This window comes from Protobothrops mucrosquamatus, unplaced genomic scaffold (genome assembly GCF_001527695.2).
Source record: "Protobothrops mucrosquamatus isolate PMUCROS unplaced genomic scaffold, P.Mucros_1.0 scaffold479, whole genome shotgun sequence".
NCBI lineage: Eukaryota > Metazoa > Chordata > Lepidosauria > Squamata > Viperidae > Protobothrops > Protobothrops mucrosquamatus.
Genome location: NW_015386799.1, coordinates 824295 through 851168, shown reverse-complemented (window position 1 = coordinate 851168; position 26874 = coordinate 824295). Strand labels below are relative to the sequence as shown.

The window sequence follows — 26874 nt, the reverse complement described above, 5'->3', positions numbered from 1 at the left end:
TTGGAGGGGGGGGGTCCGCAAAGGCTTGATGCAGTCTAGTGCTTCAAATCTTGAGTTAAGTCTTGGTGATCCATGGTCACAAAAGGTATTTAAAGGGGGTCTGTGATAAAGAAAAGTTTGAGAACCCCTGTTTTAGAAGATGCATTTCTTTTAACAAACACTGGGATGCCATGTTGAGTCATTGATTAGATAGTGTGCCTGTGAAATAGACAATATGGGATATTATAATGAAAGAAGAAAATATTGTTGAACGTAGATTTAATAATGACTGCAATAGATTTTCAGCAATTAACGGAAGGCAATAGCTGCATGATAGGCATATATTAACAACTGAAAATTCTGTTTTGCTTGGGAGAGCAATAAAACCATATTTGGTAAACAGTCTAAAGCACGGGTGTCAAACTCACCGTATCGTGACTTTTTTTTGGCATTGCTGGAACTGGGGTGTGCACGGCCTCCGCATGATGCAACCGGGCCCACAGACTGGCAGTTTGACACCCCTGGTCTAAAGGTTGTATTAATTCTAACTTTGAAATGATATGACAAAGGCTTCGCTTGCCTTTTAATAATTATGATGGGGCCCAGGGATTTGTAATAGTTGAACCATCCTTTTGCCACCTTTTCACTCAAGAAGCATGACAGTAATTTTGTAGTTCTACAAGTGCACTGGTTGAAGGATGAAGAACGACTATTCATTTTCACAAGAGATACAGGTTGTCCTTGACTTGCGACTACCGTGTTTTCCCGAAAGTAAGACCTACCCCCAAAATAAACTTAGCTGATTTTGGGGGGTGAGCCTAATATAAGCCCTACCCCCAAAATAAGCCCTAATTTTGGGGCAAGGTGCACGTCTAAAAATCATACTAGGACGGGTGGAGCTGCCCCACGTGCCCCACACCTGCTTAACGTTGCAGCCAGGCCTGCCATGAATTGACACCTGCCCCGCCGGCCCACTTCTGTGGCTGCTCGCTGGCCTGCATTTTGTTGTCAGAGGCCTTCTGGAAAGGCCTCTGCAGCCGGGAACTGAGCTATGGATTGAATCCGTAGCTCGGTTCTCGACTGAAGAGGCCTTTATGGAAGGCCTCTGACAGCGAAATGCAGACCAGGGGGCATTGCGTGCGTCAATCCGGAGCTCCATTCTCAGCTGCAGAGGCATTTCCTTTGGCCGCAGAAGAAGTGGGCCAGCTAGACAGGGCTGTTGGTGCCGCCACCGCAAAGTGGAGGAAAAAAAAAAGAATAAGACCAGGTCTTATTTTCAGGGAAACACGGTAGTTGTTTACCAACTGTTCATAGTTATCATGACCTCTGAAAGAGTGCTTTATGATGGTTGCCGCATCCTGAGTCATGTGGTGGCCATTTTGTGACCTTCCCAGTCGCCTTCCAAAAAGTAGTCAATAGGGGAAGCCGGATTTGCCTTATGACCACATTATTCATAAAATCATAGGGCTGAAAGGATCCTTGAAGGTTTTCTAATCCAACCCCTTGCTCAAGGAGGAGACTTAATACCATCCCAATCAAATGGTTGTCCAGTTTATTCTTGAAAACCTCCAGTGATGGAGCACCCACAATTCCGGGAGGCAAGCTCTTCCATTGATTAATTGGTCTCATTGCCAGGAAATTCCTCCTTAGTTTTAAGTTGGTTCTCTCTTTGACCCATCACTTCTTGTCCTGCTCTCTGGTGCTTTGGAGAATAAGTCAATCCCCCTCTTTTTTGTGGCCGCCCCTTAAGTACTGGTAGACAGCTATCATGTCCCCTCCTCCCGATCCTTCTCTTCAATAGGCTAGACCAGGGGTAGGCAACCTTGGCTCTTTTATGACTCATGGACTTCAACTCCCAGAATTCCTGAGTCAGCATAGGGAGTTGAAGTCCACGAGTCATAAAAGAGCTAAGGTTGCCTACCCCTGGGCTAGACAAACCTAGCTCCCTCAACCGTACCAACCAAGGAGAATAACTGCAGTGATTCACTTAAGAACCATGACAAACAAAGAAGTCATAAAGTTGGGCTCGGCTTACAACCACTGCCTTGCTTAGCAATGGAAATTCCGGCCCCAATTGGTAATCAAGGACTACCTGCAATGAAGCAGGACATGGGAAAAAGTTGCTCTTACTGATTCTTCCTCCATAAGGCTCTAAAAGAATGTGCAGAATCCTAGGAGTAACAAGGCTCTGGAGTTATGTGTTTTTCCTCTAAGGCCTGTTCTGCAAATCTAAGATGTCTCTCTTATCTTCTTTTCAAGCAAATATCAATATCCTATACTTGTGCATAGAATGAAAAGCTCTTGTTGACATGGATTTCTGTTAGAATTTTAAATGACTTTTATTTGCTAATCATAACAAATTATTTTGAGTTTTTATGCCAAGAATAGATGCGTAGACCAGACACAAAACAACACTATGGAATGGCCATGGTACTGCATTCTTTTGTTGTTGTTGTTGTTGTTGTTTGTGTTGCACATTCCAAAATATTACTTCATGTTGAAATAAAACTACAAAATAAAGACAGCAATCATGCTGTTGTCAGTTGAGAGCTTGGATAAATAGAATAAAACAGCACGAGAAGCAACCATATAAACTATAGTGGGATAAAGGTTTAAACATCGCCCCCATTTGAAACTGACCTGAAATTAGGAGGTGCTACATTAAGATTTGAAGATTAGGATTTCTAAGTTCAGGATGCCACCATATGGATACATTTTATATTGCACTTATCTGTGAAAATGCAGCTGTGGACAACTGGCACAGTTCAGGAGAAGAACAAAGGGTGGAAAAATTGGAAGCTGGAAATGTCCCAGCATCTGCCTGCCACCCAGTAAAGATTCCTAGGCATGCAAAAACTGGATAATTTACGGTTCTTGTCTTATAAGCTTAAAGAAACCTGAACTTTAAGGCACAAGGGTGTAGCTTCTTTTGTAAAAATGCATGTCTTTCTACCTGATAGTGCTAATGTAAATCTGTTTCTATTTTTTTAAAAATTGGTAGCATAGTCTATGTTTATTCACTCCATTTACTGTGCTGTCTTCATCCCTTTTTCAAGTGTGCATAATGCTAAATATACTGTAGGACAGGGATAGGCAACCTCGGCTCTTTTATGAGTCATGGACTTCAGCTATGCTGACTCAGGAATTCTGAGTCCATGAGTCATAAAAGAGCCGAGGTTACCTACCCCTGTTGTAGGATAATGAACTATATTATAACACTCCACCACAAACTATAAACAGGTAGACAGAATTTTATTTTGGTCACTGACCAATAAAAATACAATCAATAAACAACACAAAACTATCCCCTCACAACAAGAACGATTAAATCAGACCCCTCACATCCTTGACATAATCTATTTCAACTTCTTCCCTTAAGACGCCGTTATAGGGTATTGCATGCCAAAACAACTAGACTCAAAACATTTTCCCCCATGCCATCATTCTACTGAACATCTAACTCCCATAATACTGTCTTAGGCCTAAAGATATTTATTTACCCATGTAGTAGGCTGTATTGCTATTATCCTTGTCATCTTCTCATCTTTCTTGTCTTCTCATTTCTCATCTTTTCTCATCTTTCCTACTATCTTATGATTTATCGTTTGTATCTTATGATTATTGTAACTATGATTTATGAACTATGACCTATTACTTTGCTGTTTGTATGTACACAGAGCTTATGCACTGGAGACAAATTCCTTGTGTGTCCAATCACACTTGGCTAATAAAGAATTCTATTCTATTAGCAACTATTTGTGGGCAAAGCTTACAAACAACATACCACAATTTTGCTAATTTTAGAGGAATACATTTATCCTGATTATTTAACATAAAGCGCAGATAAAAGCTATCAGAGTGCCCTGGAAATTTAAAGAAAAGCAACTGATAGCAAATGTCCTTGCAGGTTACTTAGTTTAGATTTGCTAGCTGGAAGCAAGTGTGAAAGGTGCTTTTGATTTGCTGATTGAATTTATTTACTAATTTGGGAGAACTTTATGAGTCCACCTCCTGTTAATTATTTATTATAGTGAATGATAACTTATTCATAATGTGTCATTACAAAGATATTAGGCCACATTCTGGACTATGTAGGAAATTCATTTCTGTTGGAGGAAATTGCAAAACTACAATAGCTATATAAAACTGGATTTTATAGGAGCGTGACCTTGGTTAGTTGATTTAAACGTTTTGTATTACAACATTTTGCATTGACAAACAGTGGGAATTTGATGCAATTGTCTCGTGAACTTTTCTCTCTCCGTGCATTGTGTATATTTTATAACCAAAAAGTGTTTTCAGCAATCCAGCTATCTTCTGCACCAACTAGATTCTTTACTAGTTTGCAGAAGCTAATTTCTGGTTTTATGAGATATAATTCTTCCATTATAATGGTTTTATGAGATATAATTCTTCCATTCCTAATTAAAATTGTAAAGTTGTTTTTACTCCTGATGATCTTGTGGACATTTCCATATTTTTTTCTTGGCACAGATATGGAATTTGTTAGGTTTCTTCTAATTTTTTTTTTAAAGTCTATCCTAACGACCTAATATTTTCTGGGTCTCTCATTCTATTAGGACAGGGGTCTTCAAACTCGGCCCTTTTATGACTCATGGACTCATGCTGGCTGAGGAATTCTGGGAGTTGAAGTCCATAAGTCATAAAAGGGCCGAGTTTGAAGACCCCTGTATTAGGATATTAAATGTAGTGGCTAGAACAGTAAAGTGTACAATGGACCAGAACACAGAGTTGTACTTGATTGGTTGGATAATGCTGGCTCATGCATGAGGCAATCTACGCTATAATTGGTTGCTGTGGGTGTAAATGGGCAGTTTCCCTTTTTTCCCGTCTTTTTCTTCTGGGTGCACTGTATGCTATAATAATAATAATATTAATAAAGTTGGAAGGGACCTTGGAGGTCATCGAGTCCAACCCCCTGCCCAGGCAGGAACCCTACACCATTTCAGAGAGACTGCTGTCCAGTCTCTTCTTAAAAACTTCCAGTGTTGGAGCATTCACCACTTCTGGAGGCAGGTTGTTCCATTGGTTAATTGTTCTAACATTCAGGAAGTTTCTCCTTAGTTCTAAGTTGCTTCTCTCCTTGATCAGTTTCCAACCATTGCTTCTCGTCCTGCCTTCAGGCGCCTTGGAGAATAGATTTACCTTATGATGTTCTTATATTCCTGATGGTCTTGTCAGCTGTAAATCTAAATGTTAAATATATTTATTTATATAAAATAACAAGATTGTGTTAGTGTCTCTGACTTCTTTTAGACAGGTGCTGTGCAATCAATCCCCTGACACATTCAGATGTCCACCCCAGTTAGGTTGCAAGTCGAGTCAGCCAGGTGTTGCCCTCCATTAAGACTTTAATTTGTGCTCTGTTTCAATGGAAACAAGCTTTCTCCATGCCAAAGTCATCAAATCAGCCTCCAGAATTTTATTCCTGGATTTCATCCAGATGGGATAAACATTTTATATAACCTCTGCAGTCAAACACTTTGTTAATCCTGGCCCAAAGAGAAACCTGTGTTGAAATTATTTCACCTACATTTTGTAGCGTGCGTTGATTTGTTAGCAGATGGCATTGGAACAGATTTACTTAAAACTGGAGTTGATGTCTCAAATTTCCTTTTAATATTTCCTCATCCCATTTAATAATGCAAGCATCTAAATCACAGGTCCCCAACCTATGGGCCGCGGTCCACTACCGGGCCGTGGCCTCTTGGGCACTGGGCCACATGAGTAGCTGGGCAGTGCACATGTACATGTGCGCGTGCTCACTCCCCTCGTGCCAGCGTTGCCATGAGGGTTGCACAGGCAGCGGCAGCACCGCTAGTATTGCGCAGGCGGTGACGTTGCCATGAACCTTGCGCAGGCAGCCGGTGGGCAGTGGTGCATCATACGCAGATGGCGGCATTGCCACAAACCTTGTGCGGGTGGCAGCAGCGCCACAAGCAGGCATGCCGCGGCGCGAGCCTCACACGGGAGTGACGGTGCAAGCCTCGCGCCAAAGGCGGCATCGCTGTGGGCTGCTGCATGAGCCTCACAGCGGCAGCGCGATCGTTGCGCTGGTGGTAGCATCACTGAGAGCCTCGTGCACAGGCTCTCAGCCCTGTTTGTGTGGTGCACATGCTTGTGGCCTCTTTGTGCGTGCGCACATGTTTGGCTAGAAAGGTTGGAGACCTCTGACGTAAGTTACATGACTTTTGATTAGAAACAGATTTTATAATTTAATTGGATATGTGGGCAAAAGGGGGTCCAATGCAAATATGTTGATATTCTTCCAAGTAAAAAACTGGAATAAAACCATTACATGAGAAGTCAGTTTTAGGTATTTAAAGACTAATCTCCTTAGGGGTTACATAACCTCTCTCCCCTGTTAAAAGGAATTTGATTTACTTGATGCTTTATCTAAGATAATATCTACTAAAAATTTGATAATGTCTGATGTCTGATCATTCAGGCAAAGTGTTATCTTTAAACGTAGCCATTTAAAATCAAGTCCCTTTATTGATTCCTTTGACAGATGACAACACAAGCATTATGGAATAAAATATCTATCAAACTGTTTATTACAGCCGTAAGGCCAGACATAATCAAAATGTATAACAACAGTAGCAATTTTACTTCCATATTTACAGGATATAAAACCACCAAACAATCAATATAATATATGGAATAAAATATTAAAAAGTTAAATGGGGATCCAGCATGCAACCGCAAACTTAATCTTTATTTACAAAAATATATTCAGGATTCATATATTCCAGAAAGGCATTCATAGAAAATGAAAATGATAAAAGGTTGCGACCCAAAAACATGTAAGATGTATCGCAAGATGACATGAGGGAGCTTCGCCAGTTTTCCTTTTGTTAAGTGGGACTTTTGTAATTGGCCAGTTTCAACTTTGTGACTATTTTCTGATAGAAGCCATAGCTTCTATCTCAAAATTCCAGATGTGTTTACTAGTGCAGAAATGCTGAGAACTCTTGGCTTAAAGACTGCTAGTTCAAACACATTTGAATCTGTAATCAGTGCATTTTTTTATATAAGCCATACTAGAAATGGACATGTTCTTTGGTTGATTGACAGCTATACTACCTAGCTAAGCTTTTTTTCTCTTTCTTCTACTTTCAGGCTCAGGGGGGCCAAAATGGCAGCCTCTACTTCATCATCATCAGCTGGTGGAGTAAGTGGAAGTTCTATGACTGGATCTGGATTTAGTGTCTCAGATCTTGCCACACCTCAAAAAGCCCTGTTTACATATCCTAAAGGAGCTGGAGAAATGTTAGAAGGTAAAAGTGTTCTTCATTATTTGATTTGTAAGTCAAGATAGTAGTGCTTAATACTATGGTTGTATTCACAGACTCAGTATACAAATATTTTTAATCTTAATGTGTTAAATAAATGACAGTGGCCCAGTTGATACATAAAGATAATTAAAAATGGATGGATTTGTGCAGTGTTCTAAGCCAAACTAATCAGACAATATTATGACTCATCTATAAACTGAACAATTCTTTCTTTCTTTTTCTTCCTTTCTTTCTCTCTCTCTTTTTTCTCCCTTTCTCTCTCTCTCTTTATCTGTGTGTGTGTGTGTGTGTGCTTGTACACACACATCTTTCATGCAAAGACTACTGTGGATCACTGAGACCACATTGATTCTTCTTCTGAATTAGGGCTGTGTGAAGAAAGTAAGTATTTTGCCTAAGAAGAAAGAAGCCAATAAACAAAAGCATGTCACAACAGAAATGTTGGCACTACAAACAACCTGCAGTGAAACAAAGTAATAAGATGGGCAGTGTCTTTCTTCAGGATATTGCAGTGCATCCATAGTTATTTGAGAGGGAAGAGGAGAGAGAACCAGCAAAACTATACATCTGTCCTCTATGAAATGACATGTTCGCAGGACTGGCATTATACACTGAACATATTTTTCAAAAGAGATTTTGACATCATTTAATGTGGATTCCTCTGCTCAAGTTATATTTTTCATTGATTATGTGCCATCAAATCAGAAATCATTCTTAATAGCTACGTAGATAGACCTTCTCCACAATAATCCATTCCCAACTTAGCCTTTTAGGATTGCCAACAGAATACCCATCATTACTGCAATTGAGTTCATCCTCTTCTTCTATCCCAGCATTGTGGACTTCTCAAGGAAAATGTGTATAATTGTAGTTAGTGTGTAAATATTGCAGTGGTCAAATCTAGGAGGCCATAGAATGGGATGAGAAAGAAAGAATCATTGATGTATAAACTCTCTGGATGTTCAAGATTCTTGATAGGGCAAATTAGTCCAACGTCTTGCAAATTATACCTTTCTTGCATTTTTATATTTATTGTGAAATGTAAAAAATGACTATCCTCTATCTTTTTTAACCTTACTCTATTTTAACTATTGGGAGGAGTCTGCCTGATGAATCTGCTTGATCAAGACAAATTCAATAGATGTCTTGGTTAACTTCATTCTGTTTTTTAGGTTATTAGATTGTATGGCATCTTTTATTTTTTGGGTGCACCAAATATAAAGTGTTTTGCTATTTCCTTGAATTTCATGCAATCCTATTGCATTCAGGTTAGCAGAGTCTTGAGATCAGATGGGGATGCTTTTTCTGATGTTGAGATCAAAAGTTGATGCTTCTACCCACTTTCAAAAATTGCAGCTAAGGCTTCTAGGGATTATTTAAATTTCATTCTTATTACACCTTGGTTTCCAGTGCTACTTACTCTGGACCAAGGGCTCATGGAAGCTGCCATTGCAACTGTTTACCACTAGATCTTCCAACACTATGGTCCCGCTGAACAATATGTAACAGATGCAATGTTATCAATCCTTAAAGTTGCTAAGAAGGATTGACACGGCATTCTCACTTTGCTGAATGGTAGTTTTTCCTTGCTTTACCCGGGAGAAGATAAATTCTCTTCAGTTCCCCTTCCATATAATTTTTAATTTTAATTTTATAATTTTTAAATTTATTCTTTCATTAAGCCTAAGGAACTACCATTGCTCATGTTATATTTAGCTGCCGAGGTGGCATTCTACATTCTTGTTGAGATAAGGGAGTGCTCAGTTTTGGTCTGTTAGTAGACTGTATCCTACAGTCTTCTATAGTAGGGCTTTTCAACCTTTTCACCCATTGTACCACTTTTAGGATATGGCAATATCCGAGGACCACCAGTCACCTAGCAAGGTGTCAGAAACTTGATGACCAAAAAAAAAAAAAAGGAAAAAAGTGATAAAGTACAGGTAGTCCTCGATTTACAACAGTTCGCTTAGTGACTGTTCAAAGTTACAATGGCATTGAAAAAAGTGCCCCCCAAGCCACAGCCGAGCAAGATGCCCGCCCGGTGGCGCTCTTCCTCCTGTCCGAGGTTTTCATTGTTGTGAGCATTTCTGTTGAGGATTGGCAGTGGGGGTGGTGTGGTGTTTGGTTTTATTCCCCATCTGTTGGGTGGTTGCAGCAGGTTTTTGTTACTTCACATGACCCTGGGACACTGTGACGTCATAAATATGAATCACTTGCCAAGCATCTGAATGTAAATCACAAGACCCTGGAGATGCTGCAACATTCCAGCTGATCGGTGCTTCTTCTGGGCTCAGCAGAAGCGCTAGGATCAGTGCTGCTTTCCAGCTGATCGGTGCTTCTTCTGGGCTCAGCAGAAGCACCAGGATCAGTGCCGAGCTCCAGCTGGAGCTTGGTGCTGATCCTGGTGCTTCCCCTGAGCCCTGACAGCGCCGAAGAAGCTCTGATCAGTTGGAAAGCGGCATTGATCCTGGTGCTTCCGCTGAGCCCTGACAGCCCTGCAGCTCCAGCCATCTCTCGCTCAGGCTTGTGCAGTGTTGCCACCGGTTCAGCTCATTCCCCTCCCCCGCTACCATTTTTCTAGCATGGTCGCGTACCACCTGCCAGGTGCCAATGTACCACAGGTGGTACCCGTACCACTGGTTGAAAAGCCCTGTTCTATAGTATATCCCAGTAGAGAGGAAGTAAACATTTTTCCCTTGTGCTAACATCAGAGTAGGCTACTTGGCTGCTGTAAGGAGGCAGATAGAGTATTCTTCTATCCAATTTTGAGGGGAATTGCACTCTCCCTAGGAATAGAACAGAATAGCAGAGTTGGAAGGCACCTTGGAGGTCTTCTAATCCAATGCTCTGTCCAAGCAAGAGACCCTATACCAGACATGTCAAATACAAGGCCCAGGGGCCAGATGCGGCCCGCAAAGTGGTTTCATGTGGTCCGCGAAGCCATCCTGGAAAGTGAGGGAACGGCCCCCACTGCCTTGGCCCTGGCCCAGTCCGGCTGGGAGCTAATGTACAATTTTGTGGTGGCCATCTATGCTGAAACGCATTCAGTCTTAGCTCCACAAGGCTGTCTGGAAACAGCAAGGGACCGGCCTCTGCCGCGTTAGCCCTGCCACCTGGGTGCATGCTGGGGAGGTGTCACCCTTTGTGAGGAACGAAGAAATGGACCATGCCTTGGTGCTTGCCCTGGTCCCACCCCCTTCTGCCAGAGACCCTCAGATCTGTCCCACTCCTGCCCAGGCACCCACAGGCACCCTTGACGGGAACGATGTACAGCTGGCCATGCTCACCCAGTAGGCCACACCCACTCCATCCACACCCACCCAGTAGGCCACACCCACCCTGACCACACCCACCCGGCCCCCCAAGGGCAACCGCAATGCTGATGCGGCCCTCAATGAAATTGAGTTTGACACCCCTGCCCTATACCATTCTAGACAAGTGGCTGTCCAGTGATGAAGTACCCACAACGTCTAGAGGCAAGCTGTTCCATGGGTTAATTTCTCCTTAGTTCTAGGTCGGTTCTCTCCTTGAGTTTCTATCCATTGCTTCTTGTCTTGCCTTCTGGTGCTTTGGAAAATAGGTTGACCCCCTCTTCTTTGTGGCAGCCCTTCAAATATTGAAGCACTGCTATTGTGTCATTCCTGGTCCTTGTTTTCATTAAACTAGACATACCCAATTCCTGCAACTGTTCTTCATACGTTATAGCCTCCAGGCCCTTAATCATCTTTGTTGCTTTTCTGTGATACACCAGTTTTTGGATTTCCATTGTTACCAGCCACGTGGCCATTGTTAGGAATGATAAGATTATAACTCAACAACACCTGGAGGGAGTTAGATTGCCTTCCTTACTTTGATTGGATGAAGGATACAAATAGTCTACCTTTATTGCAAAAGAATACATAAACAGGAACCCTTCTATTAGCTATGTCTGATATGCCAGGTGTGATTCACTCCATGAAAAGATAACTAAGCCTCCATCACCCATGGGCTGCTAGCCTCAAGTTATATACAATGAAGTATTGAAACTAGTATTAAAACAAAAATTCCTAATGGGTCAGATAGTAAACCCCATAATTTCTAACCAAAGTAGCCATTGGCTATAAGTGATTCAGAATATCAAGGTGTGTAATGTAAAAGATCTGGAAGGTACCAGGCGGAAGGGCTGGTGTCAGCTACACTTGGCTGGTACTACCGTAAATAACTGCATTGGCTTTTTGTGTAAACACAATGCTGAGTAATGGTGATTTCCTTTCATTGTTTTGTCATAGCTGATAAGAAAGAGAACAAACTAAGAACTATCTTCTTCATGATGGTGTAGACATTTGCCTAGTACTCATTGGTGATACTATTTCAATGTGGAAAGAACGCCTTTTCCAATTCTCAAGCATGTTAATTTTGTGTTTTCTCTCTAATTAGGACCGGTATGGAATCTACATGTTGTTTTGCCATTAGTGCGATTTTTTTTAATACAATGTGCCTTTATTTGAATATTTGAGTATTTATAAGTTAAATACTAGATAAAGCTAAACTTCATTAAAAGTAGTTGGAACATGGTGATGGGGCCTAGTTGTTATTCCATTCTGTAGGTTCTGAGCTTACCTTCCAGCTAAACTACAGGTAATCCTCGACTTAACAACAGTTTATTTAGTTACCATTCAAAGTTACAAAAGCACTGAAAAATGTGACGTATGATCGTTTTTCACAGTTATGACCTTTGCGGCATCCCCATAATCATGTGATCAAAATTCAGATGCTTGGCAACTGGTTCATATTTATGATCGTTGCTGTGTCCCAAGGTCATGTGATCAGCTTTTGCGACCTTCTGATAAGCAAAGTCAATGGGGAAGTCAGATTCACTTAACAACCAAGTTACTAACTTAACAACTGCAGTGATTCACTTAACAACCGTGGCAAGAAAGGTTGTAAAATGGGGCAAAACTCAGTTAACAAATGTCTCACTTAACAGAAATTTTAGGCTCAATTGTGGTTGTAAGTCAAGGACTACCTGTAGTCCAATCAATGACTTGATCCTGGCTGGAGTTGTAAAACTGCCATGTCTATATTGGGAAACTTACTTGTGGAGATACATAAAAGAATGATGGAGCTGATAACCTATTAATCCAAAGCAGAAAATTCTGTTGGAGTTCTGCCAGTGCTTATGGTTCTGTTCTATGTCTGATCCTGTAGGAGGATCTGGCAGGAAAGATTTGGCCAGGAATAAGTATTACGGAATTATATTAATAGCAATAGTTGTATCTGCTGTGCCTTACCTCAGTGTGGTGAGAGCTTGTGGTCCAACTGCTTTTGAAACAGTTCAGCTAGTTTTGAAAAACAGTTATGTGGCAATGAAGAATACCGATTGAGAAAGAAAAGTTCAAAGCAATCTGTAGAAAATTAGCAGCACAATTCTTTGGACTTTGGCCTTAAACTCTCTTTTTACTTCTGCCAGTAGCTTTCTCTAAAGTGGTGATATATAGTTTTTTTTGTATCAAGATTAAAGTGATGATTATTTCACCTTCAGGTTAATAGGTGTGTTTATTCTTATAAGAGTTTCATTAGTCTGGAAAGTATAATTACGGTAGCTGTTTAGTGCCAGTTGTAGGATGGCAGGTTGTGGTTGCTAGACATGCTGTGGAAAATTCCAGGTTATTTCATAATTGCAAAAATCTAACTCTTAAGAGTATTTAATTACAGGTCGTTCTACATGGGTATACATTTGAGAAATTGCAAGACTGTTTTTGGTGAGTGGCATGCATAGTGTATTTTTTTTTTTTTGCAAACAAGGAAGTAGGTTCAAAGAAGAAAAAATGTTAGCAGACTTACTGAAACAAGTTGCTTTTTGTTGTGATAGTGGTAGCTTTTCTTGGATTGGAAATGTACACTTGAATTTGAACTCTTCTGGGTCCTTAGGTTGGTTTCTGTACTAGCAGTAGCAGAATTCAAAAAGATAGTAGGTGCTATCTACCAGAACATAAGCAAGTTGAAATCTCATTGAAATAAATAGGCTTAAAAGATACTTCACTGTGTTTGAATTATGTCCATTTCTGACATTCAGTGATTAAAGACATCTATTTGTTCTTTGTGCATTTCACAGCCTTAAGCGAATTATCTATTCTCACTGTGATTTTATATTGAGTTGTTGAATTCGTATGGTCTGGATATTGGCTGTCAGTTTTATGTCACAGCTGCTAGCCCAAGGAAAGGAAACTTTCAATTTATAGGGCAGATGCAGCTCACGAGCCTTCTGCAATCAACAGCAGAGCTTCCTTCTTTGTGCTCCTTCATCAATTAACATGGGAAAAAATATTGATTTTTTTTAAGGGGAATCAACTAGACCAGACATATCAAACACAAGGCCTGGGGGCCAGATGCGGCCCGCGACGTGGTTTCATGTGGCCCATGAAACCATCCTGCAAACAGTGAGGGAATGGTCCCCGCTACCTTGGCCCTGGCCCTGGCTGCCTGGGAGCCAATGTACAATTTTGTGGTGACCATCTATGCTGAAACGCATTCAGTTTTAGCTCCACAAGTCCGTCTGGAAACAGCAAGGGACCGACCGGCCCCTGCCGCATTGGCCCCGCCCCCTGGGTGCGCGCTGGGGAGATGTCATCCTTTGTGAGGAATGAAGAAATGCACCATCGCCTGGAAGTGGCCAGCAAATGGCCCTCGCCTACTTCACATATTTGGCTTGATGGGCTCCGGGGGAGGGGTTTCGGCAGGCTCTTCCAGTGGACCATGCCCTGGCGCTTGCCCTAGTCCCACCCCCTTCTGTCAGAGACCCTCAGATTTGTCCCACTCCTGCCCAGGCCCCCATAGGCACCCTTGACGCGAACGATGTAGAGCTGGCCATGCCCACCCAGTAGGCCACACCCACTCCAGCCACGCCCACCCAGTAGGCCGTGCCCACCCTGGCCACACCTACCCAACCCCCCCGAGGACAACCGCAATGCTGATGCGGCCCTCAACGAAATTGAGTTTGACACCCCTGAACTAGACAGTCTTTCAAAGTGTGTCTCCCAGGCAATAGTTGGGTTAAGATTAAGAGTAATCAATTTATATCAGAATTTATAAACGAGACTACAGATAGTCCTTAAGTTATGACTACAATTGTGACCAGAATTTCTATTGTTAAGCAAGGTGCTTGTTAAGTGACTCGCACCTGAATTTATGACCTTTTTTGCCATGTTTGGTAAGCGAAACACTGCAGTTGCTAAGTGAATTATGTGGTCATTAAGCAAATCCAGCAATCAGTGACTCCGTGATGCTGCAACCATTGTCAATAGATGCTGGTTACCGAGTGCCAAATTTTGATCACATGACCGTGAGGATACTGTGAGAGTTATAATGCAAGGACTACTTGTAAGTCACTCTTCTTAGTTCCATTGTAACTTCAAACAGTCACTAAAAGAATGGTTGTAAGTCAAGGACTACCTTAAGATTACATATGAGTTGAGCTCCAACAGGACATCACTTTACTGTTAATTCAAACCAGTAGTAGGCTTCCTTACCAAAAAAAAAATATCTTACCCTCTTGATGGGATGGGGCAGACAAATAAGAATGTCTTTATTTTCGATGTAAACTGTAAATAAACTGCAGGAAGACAAAATACAAAGGTTGCATGTTTGCCCTGGCCTACGGGGCAAACTTATTTTTCAAAGCACTAGAAGGCAAAACAAACAATGGATGGAAACTAACCAAGGAGAGAAGCAACCTAGAACTAAGGAGAAATTTCCTGACAATGAGAACAATCAACTAGTCGAATAGCTTGCCTCTAGAAATTGTGGGTGATCCGTCACTTGGAGACTTTTAAGAAGAGAGACTGGACATCCATTTGTCTGAAATGGTATAGGACAGGGGCCCCCAACCTCCCAGGCCATGGTCCACTACCGGGCTGTGGCCTATTTGCAACCAGCCCGCATGAACAGTGGGCCAGTGCGGCCACATGTGTGCATGCCGCTTGACTTGCGTGAGCAGTTTGCCAGCACGTGTGCAGCTCAACTTGCGCAAGTCAAACAACGGGCGCATGCACTTACACACCAGCCCGCCACTCACACAAATTGACCTGACTGCATGCGCACCAGCCCGCTACTCATGAGGCTGGTTCCCCTCTCCCACCCTCTGCCGGGCTGCCAAGCCACAAAGGTTGGGGACTGTTGGAATAGAGTCTCCTGCTTGAGCAGGGGATTGGACTAGAAGACCTCCATGGTCCCTTCCAACTATGATGACGATGATGACACACCTCACCTTTCCTACCGCCAGAGGACTGGTGAATGTTCGTTTGCTAGAGTTTTGTCCAGGAGCTTAAGGTATTTTCACTGGAATTCTCTTTCATTTAATTCCTGCATTAACACCTTTGTGAGATTGGTTGAACTCTTGAGTGACTTGCCCCAAATCACTCTGCAAATTTCCATGCCTGAGCATTAGTTGAATCTAGGTCTCTTCAGTCATAATTCAGCACCCGCTCTACCACGCTAGCTTTCATACTGGCTCTTTCTGGGCCGTGGGCAAACAATCACCTCCTAAGAAAAACAGGACACTGCCCTGTTTAGACCAACATCAACTAATGTTATATTGGCAGTGTGTTAAGCCCTAAATATCAAAAGCTCCTGCAGCAGACTAAATAATAATAAGTTGCAAGACATTCAGCTAAGTGTCAGCAGATTATGGATGTATAAGACTGGCGTAAGTTAGCGCCCCACAGGCAAATTTGCTTGCTTAATTGTTTCTCCTGTCTCCTAAGAACGGAGTAGGAATAAGCCAGCTATATTATGTCAGTGAGTCCTGAAGAACTGAGTGCTGAGTTGGTTCCAGGAAAGCAGTTAAATTGTGCTTTACTATAGAGGGCAGTATATACATGCATAAACACACTTGCCAACGGATTACGCTTATATACAGCTGCTTTTTCAGCTTCAGCTACTCTGCTATAAAGCAGACTAAAGATTCTGTTTGAGACTGGTAGTTTGCAGCGATTCATTTTTTTTTTTAAATTAATCTAAATAAAATCAAATTTGTTGGGCAAGGAACCTGGCATTCATCAACACAGGCTTTTCACAGGACCATCGATGCCTTTAAATGCTTTGCTGACGATTCCTACCTTCCATTGTGTCTCCAAGATGGGACACATGAAACTTTTGTTCCCTGTTGTGCAATTGCCATCTCAATTTTATACTTGTTTTGGGGGATTCGTGATTCCATTTTTCCAAGGAAAGATCTAGAGCAGTGTTTCTCAACCTTGACAATTTTAAGGCATGTGGACTTCAACTCCCAGAATTCCACAGCCAGCAATGCTGGCTGTGGAATTCTGGGAGTTGAAGTCCACATGCCTTAAAATTGTCAAGGTTGAGAAACACTGATCTAGAGTTAAGCAGATGTGAATTGGGAAAGTTACTACCAGCGATCTTTTTTTAGATTTGCTGAACAAAATGAGGGGTTTGGAAATGAGAGTAGCTCGTCATTTCTGTGTCTTCTGTAGACCAGAGCTGTTTATTTTGCCAAGAACGTCCTCTGAAAATGGGCAATGCCATTTCCCACCGTTTTCAGATATGTAAGACGTGAAAATTGTAGCATCTGAAAGAATCTTAACTACAAAAATCTACAACTGCTAAGAATCAGCTAAAAAGTAAGAATACATGTTATAGTGAAGGAAAAAAATATTTGATTCCCTGCTGATTTTGTATGTTTGCCCACTGACAAAGAAATGACCAGTCTATAATTTTAATGATAGGTTTATTTTAACAGTGAGATACAGAATAACAACCCAAAAGTTATAAATTGATTTGCATTTTAATGAGTGAAATAAGTATTTGATCCCCTATTAATCAGCAAGATTTCTGGCTCCCAGTTGTTTTTTAAACAGGTAACAAGCTGAGATTAGGAGCACTCTCTTAAAGGGAGTGCTCCTAATCTCAGTTTATTACCTTTATAAAAGACACCTGTCCACAGAAGCAATCAGTCAATCAGATCCCAAACTCTCCACCATGGCCAAGACCAAAGATCTGTTCAAGGATGTCAGGGACAAAATTGTAGACCTACAGAAGGCTGGAATGGGCTACAAGACTATCGCCAAGCAGCTTGGTGAGACGTTTACAACTGTTGGTGCGATTATTCGCAAATGGAAGAAACAAAAAATAATTATCAATTTCCCTCGGTCTGGGGCTCCATGCAAGATCTCACCTCATGGAGTTTCAATGATCATTAGAACTGTGAGGAATCAGCCTAGAACTACATGGGAATATCTTGTCAATCATCTCAAGGCAGCTGAGACCATAGTCACTAAGAAAACAATTGGTCACACATTGCGCCATGAAGGACTGAAATCCTGCAGCACCTGTAAAGTGCCCCTGCTTAAGAAAGCAAATGTACAGACCCATCTGAAGTTTGCCAATGAACATGCATCAAAGGGACGTCCATGTACCGTCAAATCTTGGGTGAAAACCTCCTTCCCTCAGCCAGAGCATTGAAAATGGTCGTGGATGGGTATTCCAACATGACAATGACCCAAAACACACGGCCAAGGCAACAAAGGCTCAAGAAGAAGCACATTAAGATCCTGGAGTAGCCTAGCCAGTCTCCAGACTTTAATCCCATAGAAAATTTGTGGAGGGAGCTGAAGATTTTTGCTGTCAAATGTCAGCCTTGAAACCTTAGTGACTTGGAGAGGATCTGCAAAGAGGAGTGGGACAAAATCCCCTCTGAGATGTGTGCAAACCAGGTGGCCAACAACAAGAAACGTCTGACCTCTGTGATTGCCAACAAGGGTTTTGCCACCAAATATTCATGTTTTGAGAAGGGGTCAAATACTTATTTCACTCATTAAAATGCAAATCAACTTATAACTTTTTTGAAATGCATTTTTCTGAATTTTTTTGCTGTTAATCTGTCTCTCACTGTTAAAATAAACCTACCATTAAAATTATAGACTGATCAGAAGAGGATCAAATAATTTTTTCCCTCACTGTAAAAGTGATTTCTAGGTATCAACAGGTTGGGCAGCCATGTCTTAGACTTAGACAATCAGTTCTGCAATTGGTGCCTCCAGAAGCAGCTGTCGTGAATGGGATGATAGGAATTACAATTTAGAACATCTGGACGATACCAAGTTCATAAAGATGGTTACCTCAGAGATTGTATAATGGCATGTTTGAAAGTCGATAATGCCAAGTAGCAGGGATCCTGTATTTATGAGAATTGTAACTGGTCAGTTGAGAGAACAAGATAATTTTCTGACTTAAATCAATTAACTTAGATGTCATGTTTGTGAATTAAAATAACTAAATTCAATTCATTCCTTATATGAAATACCTCAACATGTACTGTCAGGTCTCTATTGTTATCAGCTTAGCAGGCTATTATTTGCCATTTATGGGTGAGCAACCCATAACATCCCTAGAAGTAAAGGTTTCTTGGAGAATGTATTGTTTTCAGAGCCTTGAGTTTCTCCTATCCTTGACCACAGATAATGTGCTAGTCTTGCAGCAGTCTTGAAGGTCTATTAAAATGTAATTTAAGTATTGGTATCCATGATATGATTTTTTTTCCAAGGATGCATTTCGTTTCGAGTTTATTTAAAGAGAAGTGAAGTGGCATTGATCTTGTGAACAATACGCAAGAACCATGAAATGCTTTGTTCCAATATTTCAGCATAATATGGCTATAAAGAACTGTCTCATATTATGGTAGTTAGAGCTTAACATCCATCTGTCCCCTAGACTGGCTAGTAATGGCTGTCTGAGGTTTCAGATGAAGTCTATCCTAGCATTTTGAGGAGATGCTAGAAATTAAATCTGGGATGTTTTTATACCATTTGAATTGCCAATCATTTATGCACTCATATGGTTGTCCAATTCAAACACTGCAATAATGGGGGTGGCTTGCATGAAATCAAAAAAATAAGGAAAACATAATAAACAGTTCCATACAAAAATCCCATACAAACCTTTAGTACAGTGGTTCTCAACCTATGGGTCGCGACCCCATTTGGGGTTGATCAACCATTTCACGGGGGTCGCCAAGCAAGGCTGTCCGCCATTTTTTTTGTCCATTTTTTTCCCCCTTTTTCCGGCAGGTGCCTTACCTCCCTCGGGCTGGGCCAGCTGGTGGTCGGCCTGCTCCGTCTCTGCCGCTTGCAAGCTACGCCTCGGCCAGCACAGGGGGCGGAACCACGCATGCGCGGCGCTCCCAGGCAGGGAAAGTCCTCGACTTACGATCGGTTGGGTAGTCCTCGACTTACGACCGGTTTAGTCCTCGACTTACGACCGGTTGGGGGTCGCGGCATTAAAAAGGTTGAGAACCACTGCTTTAGTAGATAGTGAGGAAGTCATCAGTAGTACCTCTCTCCCAATGGAAATCCAGTAATTTTGTGTCTGGCCCTGGCACTCAAGGAAAAGCCAGGTTTGAAATGTCTTTCTAAAGACCAACAGGGTCAACACCAAACAAATATTAGGAAGGAGATGGTTCCAGACAGGAGGACCTGCAGTAGAAAAGGCATACATCCCATCAAATGGCATTATTTTAAATAAGGGATTCAAAGCATGCCTATCTCTTAGAGCATGACAGACAGGCCAATACCTTTAGAGAGAGGTGGCCTCACAAATAAATTGTGTGCCTTATAGGGCTTTATGGGTGCTAACCAGCATCTTGAATTTTATCTGGAAGCTTATAGGAAATTAATGCAGCTAGGGGAGGGGGGAGGGAAGGGAAGGTGCATGCCAGTGAGAAAATGGCTGGATCAGACCAAGGATTCAGCATACAATTCCCAACAACTGTCATCCAAATATATGAGAATCCGTTGCTTGAAGATGACAGTAGAAAATAATGTTGTTGTTGCGCATATACTGAGTTTCCTGGAAACAACTGGCTAGTCACTGTTGGATCAGAGGCTAAACTATTAGTCTGGTTTAGGTTTTTGTCATTATTATATGAATGTAGACACTTGTTAATTTATACATCCTTGGTACAAAAATAAGACTGTTGCTTTTTGTGATACTCTTAGAAGGCTTTTCAGGATCATAAATATTTTAGACTTTCTTTTGCTCTATTTACAGATGGGTCAGAACGATTCCTTTGTGAATCTGTCTTCAGCTATCAAGTTGCATCCACACTAAAACAGGTAAAACACGGTAAGTAAATAACTCACGAACTGTGTTGTAGCAGTGGATTTGTATGTTGTTTCAGACCTACCTGTATAGAAATTCAGTAAGGTAATACAAATACCTTACTGTATTGAAAACAGCAGGATAGAACAGAACATAATAAAAATATAGCAGATGTATAATGAACCTATTGTCACAATATTATCCTGTGTAATAAAAAAGCAAAAACAAAGTTTTATCTATATGGTGTATTTAACCAGGAGATAAGATTGTAACTCCTATTACTTGATGCTGTTGTACTCAGAAAACAAGCTATGAACATTGTACTCATAGTAGAAAGCTTTGTGAGCCATATCTTTGCTGTTAATAAAGATTGCTATCTTTCTTTCTGGGTCATCTGGTTTATATCTCATCTCGCTTCACCATCTCTTCCTCCTTATACTTGGTTCATGTGATATATTGGCATCAGTTTACTTGCTTCTGAAATGCTATCAAAATGGAACAGAACTCTGGAAGAAAGTATCTGATTAGAGTAACTCTTTTTGTAGGAAACTTCATCACTTGCTATTTTCAATCATACTCTGTGGCCAAAGAGATTGGCCAAGAGTTCTTAAAATATTGTTTTTCCATAAAGTAAGTTTTATGCTTGATTAGATGGCTGTTCTACCAGAGTCTCTTGCGAATTTTCAATTTTGTAGATATATTCCTTCTGGGTCTACAGAGAAATGGACAATTTTAAGGTTCAGAGCAGGGGTGTCCAATCTTGGCAACTTTAAGACTTGTGGACTTCAACTCTCAGAATTCCCCAGCCATCAGAATTCCCCAACTTTAAGTCCACAGGTCTTAAAGTTGCCACGGTTGGATTTCCCTGCTCTAGATCAGTGTTTCTCAACCTTGACAATTTTAAGGCATGTGGACTTCAACTCCCAGAATTCCACAGCCAGCATTGCTGGCTGTGGAATTCTGGGAGTTGAAGTCCACATGCCTTAAAATTGTCAAGGTTGAGAAACACTGCTCTAGATTATGCTATAATGTAGAACATGTTAGGGCTAACGATTGTGTATAAAATCTGTTTGTTCAGCTGTGCAAAAAACAACCAGCACAATAAAACATTGCATTGTTAGTGTTTCTTTATCTCTTCTCTGTTAGCATAAAAGGTAAGAAGTTAAATCTCACCAGGAAGAAACTGTCTGATGTGACACCCCCCCAGGATCTTCAGTAGCGGGGGGTAAATAGTCTTTAGGTCACCTCTCATAACAAGGAAAGTGTTCCAATTTGAGTGAAGGTCAGTTTGAAGAAGATGATAGCTGGAATCAAAATAGGTCAAAACATTGTGAAGCTGGAAAAGCCTACTTTGCGAAAAGTGAAAACCTCATAATGAAACTAAAAAAAGGAAAATGGAAAATATGGGCTAATGTTAAAAACGAAGATGACAAGGGTTATGTCAGCTATCTACTATTACCTTCACTTTTCACTGTCAACTGTTCAGTTGTTATGTTCTAGACAAAGAGGAGATTTCTTCTAGGTAAGATGGCAGTGAAAAATTTAGGCAAGTTTATAAGAATATTTCAACGGCAGCAAAGATTAGAATCATTAAAACAAAGGTCTTTCAAGTGGATCTGTGTGAAATTGAAACCTAGACACTGTCTTTTTGATGACTATAAATACTAACCACTCATTCAGTTCTGAACCAAATAAACGCCGGTTGTTGTGTTGAGGTGATGTTCAGCAAACAGAAACTCCCATGCTTAGGCATGTGGGGTGAGATGATGAATGAGGAAAAATAGTATTCAAGATTGAGAAAAGGAGAAGATGAGAATAGATAAAGTGCATGAATGGATAATTCCAGATACAGTTATTGGAATATCTTTGGAAGACACTCTACAAGTTCTTATTAAAAACATCTCTAGCTTGTCAGCATTTTGATTGTTGGGTCTTAGTCTGAATCAATGGCACTTAACTATTAATGCTGTTATATAATACATGTGAGGCCAAGATTTTTGGAGCTTTTTTCAGGGAAGTCTTAGGGGGGGTTCTGTTTTTGTCCCATGTTAAGTTTATTTTAGTACAACATTGCAACTTCATAATTTTTTCCAATCTCAAAATAATTAAATGTTATCAACACTCATACAGATTTATACATATTTATAAACATTTACTACATTGATAAATATTCAATCCAAGTATTAAGACTATTGAAGATTTAATTTAATAGGGAATCCCTTTTAAAGACATAAGAATTTCTTAACCTCCTTGGGAAACAGAATTACCTATGGCTAAATGTAGGATGTCAATGAACATCTGTTGAAGAAGCTTTGGCAGAACAAACTTGATGTTAACACATCCATGTTAAAACAAAAACAAAATCCAACTTTCCCCGTAGTTATGATTGTCCAGTCACTGTGGAATAGCTTTCTTATTCTTTAGGTTTGTCTACTTCAAAGAGGAAATATGACCTCATTGTGATTGGGCACTGCCTTAGCATAGAATACAGGTAGTCCTTGACTTACAACAGTTCATTTAATGACCAAAGTTACAATGGCTCTGAAAGAAGTGACTTATGCCCATTTTTCACACTTACAGCCATTGCAGTACCCCATGGTCACATGATCAAAATGCAGATGCTTGGCAATTGGTTCATATTTATGACAGTTACAGGGTGATGCGATCAGCTTTTACAACCTTCTGACAAAGTCAATCGGAAAGCTTATCGTGTTACTATCTTAACAACTGCAGTGATTCATTTAACAACTGTGGCAAGAAAGGTCATAAAGTGGGGCAAAACTCACTTAACCAATATTTCACTTAGCAACATAAATGTTGAGCTCAATTGTGGTCGTAACCTGAGGACTATTTGTATGCCACCAACCATTTAAAATATGTCTTTTGCCCAACCCCTTCAATTATTCTGTTACCATTCATTGTCAACTGCTCTAATACTGACTGGTTTTTTATTGTTTTGCTTATGGCTTTTCTTGGACCATTAGTGTATGTGACATTTTTGAGTATTTTGACGAAATAAAAACCACCTGATAGATAAAGGCATGAAGAATCTCAGTGTAATACAACAACTTTGTTTTAGCTTCCTTGTGATATATCAGCTGTAACAGATGACAGAATAAATAACATATCACTGTATGTGAAAGTGTTTAATATTTAAGCTAAGATATATCATAGCTGATTTTTTTTAATTGGCTTGCATGCAGTACAGTTGTTCTAGAAAACAAATATTTTGGCCTTATTCATAGCTTGAAGGATATTTTCCAACATCTATTTATATAGCGATTATCTGAAGCAGGTTTCTCAACCTTGACAATTTTAAGGCATGTGGACTTCAACTCCCAGAATTCCACAGCCAGCAATGCTGGCTGTGGAATTCTGGGAGTTGAAGTCCACATGCCTTAAAATTGTCAAGGTTGAGAAACACTGAATTATTCTGAAGTATTTTCACTGGTTAACAGTTTCTAAGAGAAACAGCAGTATTGCTGGAATAAAGTCGGATCTAAAAGAGCTTTTGTAGGATTTAGAACTGGAGCAGTAGGAATAATACATTTATTTTCCTGCAATTGAAAAATAAATGTGAGGATCTTTTGAATAGAATTTGTTTATTTTTAATATCTTTATCCTGTCTTGTGGATTGATAATGTCTTGTGAATCATAGAATGAAAACAAATTGTGTGGATTCTAACTAGTTAATTTTCTTGTGATAAAAGATTTTTCTGCTTTAAGACATTATATGCAGATTATAGTACACTAAAAGGCTTAACCAAAAGTTGATTGAAAACCATTTTTAATTTTCTGATACAGATCAGCAAGTTGCTCGAATGGAAAAACTCGCTGGCTTAGTGGAAGAACTGGAGGCAGATGAATGGAGATACAAACCCATTGAACAGCTCTTGGGCTTCACACCTTCTTTAGGTTGAAATATAGCAATTTGTTTGATGTGGAAAGATCCAGGATTAGTGTAGCCCCGTTTTAAAACTTTCAGTGGTTTCGTTCTGTGTTTTCCCACAACTCTGATGACAATCCAGAACTATTGTTGTTTTTTTTCACCAGATCCAATAAAGTATATTTATTAAAAAAATAGGGTTTTCTTTTTTAGTCACTTTCACACTGCTTGAGGATAGTGTGATTTTTATAACTAAGGAGATGTAATCAGTTTTCCCAAAAAAAAACCCAAACCCCTTTTTATTTTCAGATGGGAAGGGTTAATTATTTCAATTCAACAGTGCTGACCTTTGCTGACCTTGAGCTTGCACAATGAAAGTTGACCAGGCAGTTGGACTTTTCTTGTACATAATTCTTAGAGGGTAGAGTAAGAAGCCATCGTTTTAAGCCCTAAGCTGTTGCTTTGAAGAGAAATGTGATAATAGGACCGGATCACTTGGAGGGTAGAAAAATATTAACCCTTTCCTATATTTAGGTTGTTGCTGAGAGTGCATTTTGACAGTTGTTCCTCTGTTAATTATGTGTGGAAATGGTCAGAACAATTCTTAAAAAGAGACATTGACTGTCCCGTTTGCTGTTCCAGTCCACTTGAATAGTCTGTTTAACAAATAAATTATTTTAGCTCTTGCCATGATGTTGGATTTGGTATTTCTTTCAAGGGTTTGGTAGTAAGGAAATGGACTGATACCATATGAGTTTCAGTAAAGATACTAAGATTCACGAAGTCTACATAGGGACAAATAAGACAGTATAACTTGAGCTTAGATGTTTTCAGAAGAAATCTTGGTGATGTTCTCATAGCAAAGGACTGGCCTGAATGAGAAAAAAAGGACAGGGAAATGACTGATTATGGGCGGTGGGGCATCCTTTATGCTCTCTGAGCTTGGTTGTTTTCTTGCAGATGTTTTCATTATCCAAACTGGATAGGTAATGCCATCAGGCACTGATGATGTCACGTAGTTTGAGGATTGAAACATAAAAAAAACAACTGGGCCCCACCATTCAACCGTGAGCCACAAATATTGTTGACTAATTATGGGCAAGCTACCGATAGGCTTAGTTTCTGAGATCATGGTCTGTCGTACTTGGATAATGCACTGCTGGCACAAGATGATTCAGCTGAGATATGACAGACTTGATCAGGAGGGCTTGATACTGAAATGTGTGGGATTTGGAGAGCTCATCAGTAGTTCCTCATCAAAGTGGAGTAGGAGCTTAAGTGGGCTTTCAGAGGGATCTATGCTGGGCCTCTACTCCTAAGCTTCTGTTAATGACTTGGATAAGGGAATGCAAACTGAATTTCCACATGACACAAAACTGGGTGGGATCACTAGTGGCATGGAAGAGATACAGGTAATCCTGGACTTACGACAAAATTTAAGTTGCTAAGTGAGACATTTGTTAAGTGAATTTTGCCCCATTTTGCAACCTTTCTTACGACAGTTATTAAGTGAATCACTGCAGTTGTTAGTAACATGATTGTTAAGTGAATCTGACTTCCCCATTGACTTTGTTTATCAGAAGGTCACATGACCCTGGAACACGGCAACCGTCATAAATATGAATTAGTTGCCAGATATCTGAATTTTGATCACATGACCATGGGATGCTGCAACAGTCGTAAGTGTGCAAAATAGTCATAAGTCACTTTTTTCAGTGCTGTTGTAACTTCGAACAGTCACTAAATGAATTGTTGTAAGTCGAGGACTACCTGTACTTCAAAGTGTTCTGGAGAAATGAGTTGAAAATTATATTTAATGGAGATAAATGCCAAATTTTCCAACAAGGAAACAAATCAGTTGGACAGGTATAAGATGCAGGATTTCTGGCATAACTATTTTACATGTGGAAAAAAAAAACCTTGAAACTGTAGCTGATGACAAACTATGAATCAACATGTCATCTGGCTCTAAAGCAAGCAAAAGCTGTTTTTAACTGCACGAGTAGAAACAACATTTCCAAATCTTAAGAGATAATGTTTATATCAGAAATAGTTCCATCCACTTCCAGCTGTAAGGGAAGGCTTCTCTGTGTGTGCAGATAGAAGCAGCCACCTCACCTCCGTGAAACATCCAAGTGACCTGACTCACATTCAGAGAGATGATGCAATTCATCAAAGCTTTCTGCAAACCAAAAAACTCATCAATGAGATTTTTTTAGCCAATATATATTTGGCATACAGAAAGGTCTTGCTATGGCAGTGATGGCGAACCTTTTAGAGACCGAGTGCCCAAACTGCAACCCAAAACCCACTTATTTATGGCCGGGTGTGTGTGGCCCACTCGGTGGGTGTGGCTGTGGTGGTCATGGCAGACGGTGGGCGTGGCCAAGGTGGGCGTGGTCACCTCAATGTTGCTCGTGGGGAGGGATGCCTATGGGGGCAGGGCTGGGGAGATCCAGGGGGTCTCTGGTAGGTGGGGCGGTGGGCAGGAGGCTCGTCCTGCGGGGTGAGGCAAGGCAGGGCGGGGGTACCATTGCCACGGGACAAGGCGAGGCAGGGGCCGGGGCCACTGCTGCCTGACACCATCGGCCCCCG

At 40.7% G+C, this 26874-nt stretch overlaps 1 protein-coding gene across 1 annotated transcript in view; it reads left to right on the top strand.

Moving 5' to 3' along the window:
• The window catches only part of ANAPC16 (anaphase promoting complex subunit 16), a 30344-nt gene extending 5388 nt beyond the window's left edge, over window positions 1-24956 (top strand). The window contains exons 2-4 of the mRNA XM_015816667.1: window positions 7123-7280; window positions 20343-20417; window positions 24198-24956. Coding sequence (XP_015672153.1) covers window positions 7139-7280; window positions 20343-20417; window positions 24198-24313 — 333 coding nt within the window. The 5' untranslated portion in view covers window positions 7123-7138 and the 3' untranslated portion in view covers window positions 24314-24956. The remainder of the gene's footprint in view (window positions 1-7122; window positions 7281-20342; window positions 20418-24197) is intronic.
• The last annotated feature ends 1918 nt before the right edge of the window (window positions 24957-26874 follow it).